Consider the following 2,013-nt stretch of genomic DNA (forward strand, 5'->3'; position numbering starts at 1 on the left):
CGACCCCCCCCAGCTCCCCCCTCCTGTCAGGGGGTTGCAGAGCCAGAAGGTCCCCCCTGAGCCTCCTTTGCTCCAGGCTAAACAGCCCCGTCTTTCCCTCCATTCCAGCAGTTTTTATATTCAAAAGCAGTGCAAGTCAGAGCTTGGGAAAGAAATTCCTCTACAGCCTCTTTCTCAACCCCACAGCTTGTTCCCCCAGCCCACGTACCCGTGGTCATCGCCTGGTTGGAGGAAATGCAGGCCATGGTGACGGTGTGGGCCGGGGTTTTGTCGGAGAAACCCGCTCCCAAGGCAGCCTGAGACAGCAAAGAGTGTCTGTTAAACCCACAGCTTCTGCTCCACGGGCCAGAGCTGCCTCCTGCCCAGCAGCACACCTTGCCAGGGGAAGCTGAAAACAGCCCCATCGAGTTTTCATTCATTACTGCAGCAGCTCATCCCGTCCCCAGGCTGGAACAGGAGCAGAGGCAGTGCCAGGGCTCAGCTGCACTGTGAGAACAGTCACTGCCCCTCCACATTTTTTTAATAAAGGGACAAGCTAACCACACACCTCACATTTAAAAAAAAAACCAACACATTAAAAGAGCCTCCAACTACTGGACATCACCTCTGCTTCACCTCACTGGCAAAGGCAACACGTGGAAGGGCTGATTTAGACGGCTCAGCACGAGGTGCTGTGGCTTCACAGGGAGCAGAAAACCACAGTGCAGAGCAGTGACTCATCTGACCAGCCCACAGCTGCTCCCAGACACCTTCCCTACTTGGGGCACGGCCAACTGGTTGAAAGTTCAGCGGTTGTTCAGCTAAAATTACCCTCCAGCCCCATCTGACTGGCGGGCGACCAAAGCCGGGATTTGCATTCACGAGGCCGAAGCTGCCTCGGCACCTCCCGAGCCTTTCCAGCCCAGGCTCCATCCTGGGCTCATCCAGGAGCACAGAACAGCAGCAGAGGCTCCAGGTGAGCACAGACCACTGTGCTGCCTCTGGCACAGGCCCTCGGGGATCAGCTGCTCTGTGGGTAACACGGGAGCCGTTTCCCGGCTGCCGGAACAAAGGGCAGCGAAGCCGCTCCAGTTCCAGTCACCCCAACCCCGTGTCTGATCTGCCAACTGAAAGAACAAACACCACAACAAAGCAAACTCTCACAGCACACTCTGAGGACTTTGGGCAAGGCAGCATTCGAGTCACGCCGGTGCTCAAGAGCTGAGTGATCAGCAGTTCTTAACAAAAGCTTCCCTTGCTGGGGAGAATCGAGCAGAGGCCTCACAGCATTAAAACGAACTAGGAAAATACGATAAAAAACTACAATAAAGGAAAACTATGGCAGATTTCAACAGGAGGCAGAGTCAGAGAATCCCAGAATAATTTTCCTTATAATCCCATGCAGTTGTTTAACAGACAATACTGCACAACTACTTCAGACTGAAATCACCTTTAAATGAACCGTAATGCAAAGAATTTAATTTTTAGCAAGTATTTGTCATCTTCGGACTAGCTGCAGAATCAGACTCGCAGGGAAATGCTGCACATCACCCACCTCTCTGGCAACATTACTGGTTTTCACCTCCTGGATAACTGTGCCATAAACAATGTAATCCACAACATCCTTTGGGACGCTGGTGCGGGTCAGCAGGCCCCTGAGGAGAGGATCAAAACAAAGGGAATTTGCATCACATCACTTAGTAACCTCTCAAACATCCTCTTCCTGCCAGCTTGGCTGGAGAACGAGGCAGGGACAGAGCCACATCTTCTGCCCCCAGCTCAGAACAAACCCCCTTTTGAGAGTGTGACTGAGTGTGGGCTGCAAACAATCTCAGTGACAACATCACTACAAATCATGACATAAGTTCATGAAGGCAACTACTTTACAGCCCAAACACCCTCCTCCTTCCCCGAAATGGTTCATGGAATCATCAAATCCCAGACTGGTCTGGGTGGGAAGGGACCTTAAACTCATCCAGTCCCACCCCCTGCCATGGGCAGGGACACCTTCCACCAGCCCAGGTTGCTCCAAGC

The 2,013-nt window shown here is 52.7% G+C and overlaps 1 protein-coding gene across 1 annotated transcript in view; it reads right to left on the bottom strand.

Moving 5' to 3' along the window:
* Positions 1–2,013, bottom strand: part of HADHB (hydroxyacyl-CoA dehydrogenase/3-ketoacyl-CoA thiolase/enoyl-CoA hydratase (trifunctional protein), beta subunit) — an 11,005-nt gene that overhangs the window by 4,494 nt on the left and 4,498 nt on the right. Inside the window, exons 5-6 of the mRNA XM_017839245.1 lie at positions 1,535–1,668; positions 84–296 (exon numbers count right to left, since the gene is read on the bottom strand). Coding sequence (XP_017694734.1) covers positions 84–296; positions 1,535–1,668 — 347 coding nt within the window. The remainder of the gene's footprint in view (positions 1–83; positions 297–1,534; positions 1,669–2,013) is intronic.

Source organism: Lepidothrix coronata, unplaced genomic scaffold, assembly GCF_001604755.1.
Source record: "Lepidothrix coronata isolate B3197 unplaced genomic scaffold, Lepidothrix_coronata-1.0 Scaffold391, whole genome shotgun sequence".
Taxonomy (NCBI): domain Eukaryota; kingdom Metazoa; phylum Chordata; class Aves; order Passeriformes; family Pipridae; genus Lepidothrix; species Lepidothrix coronata.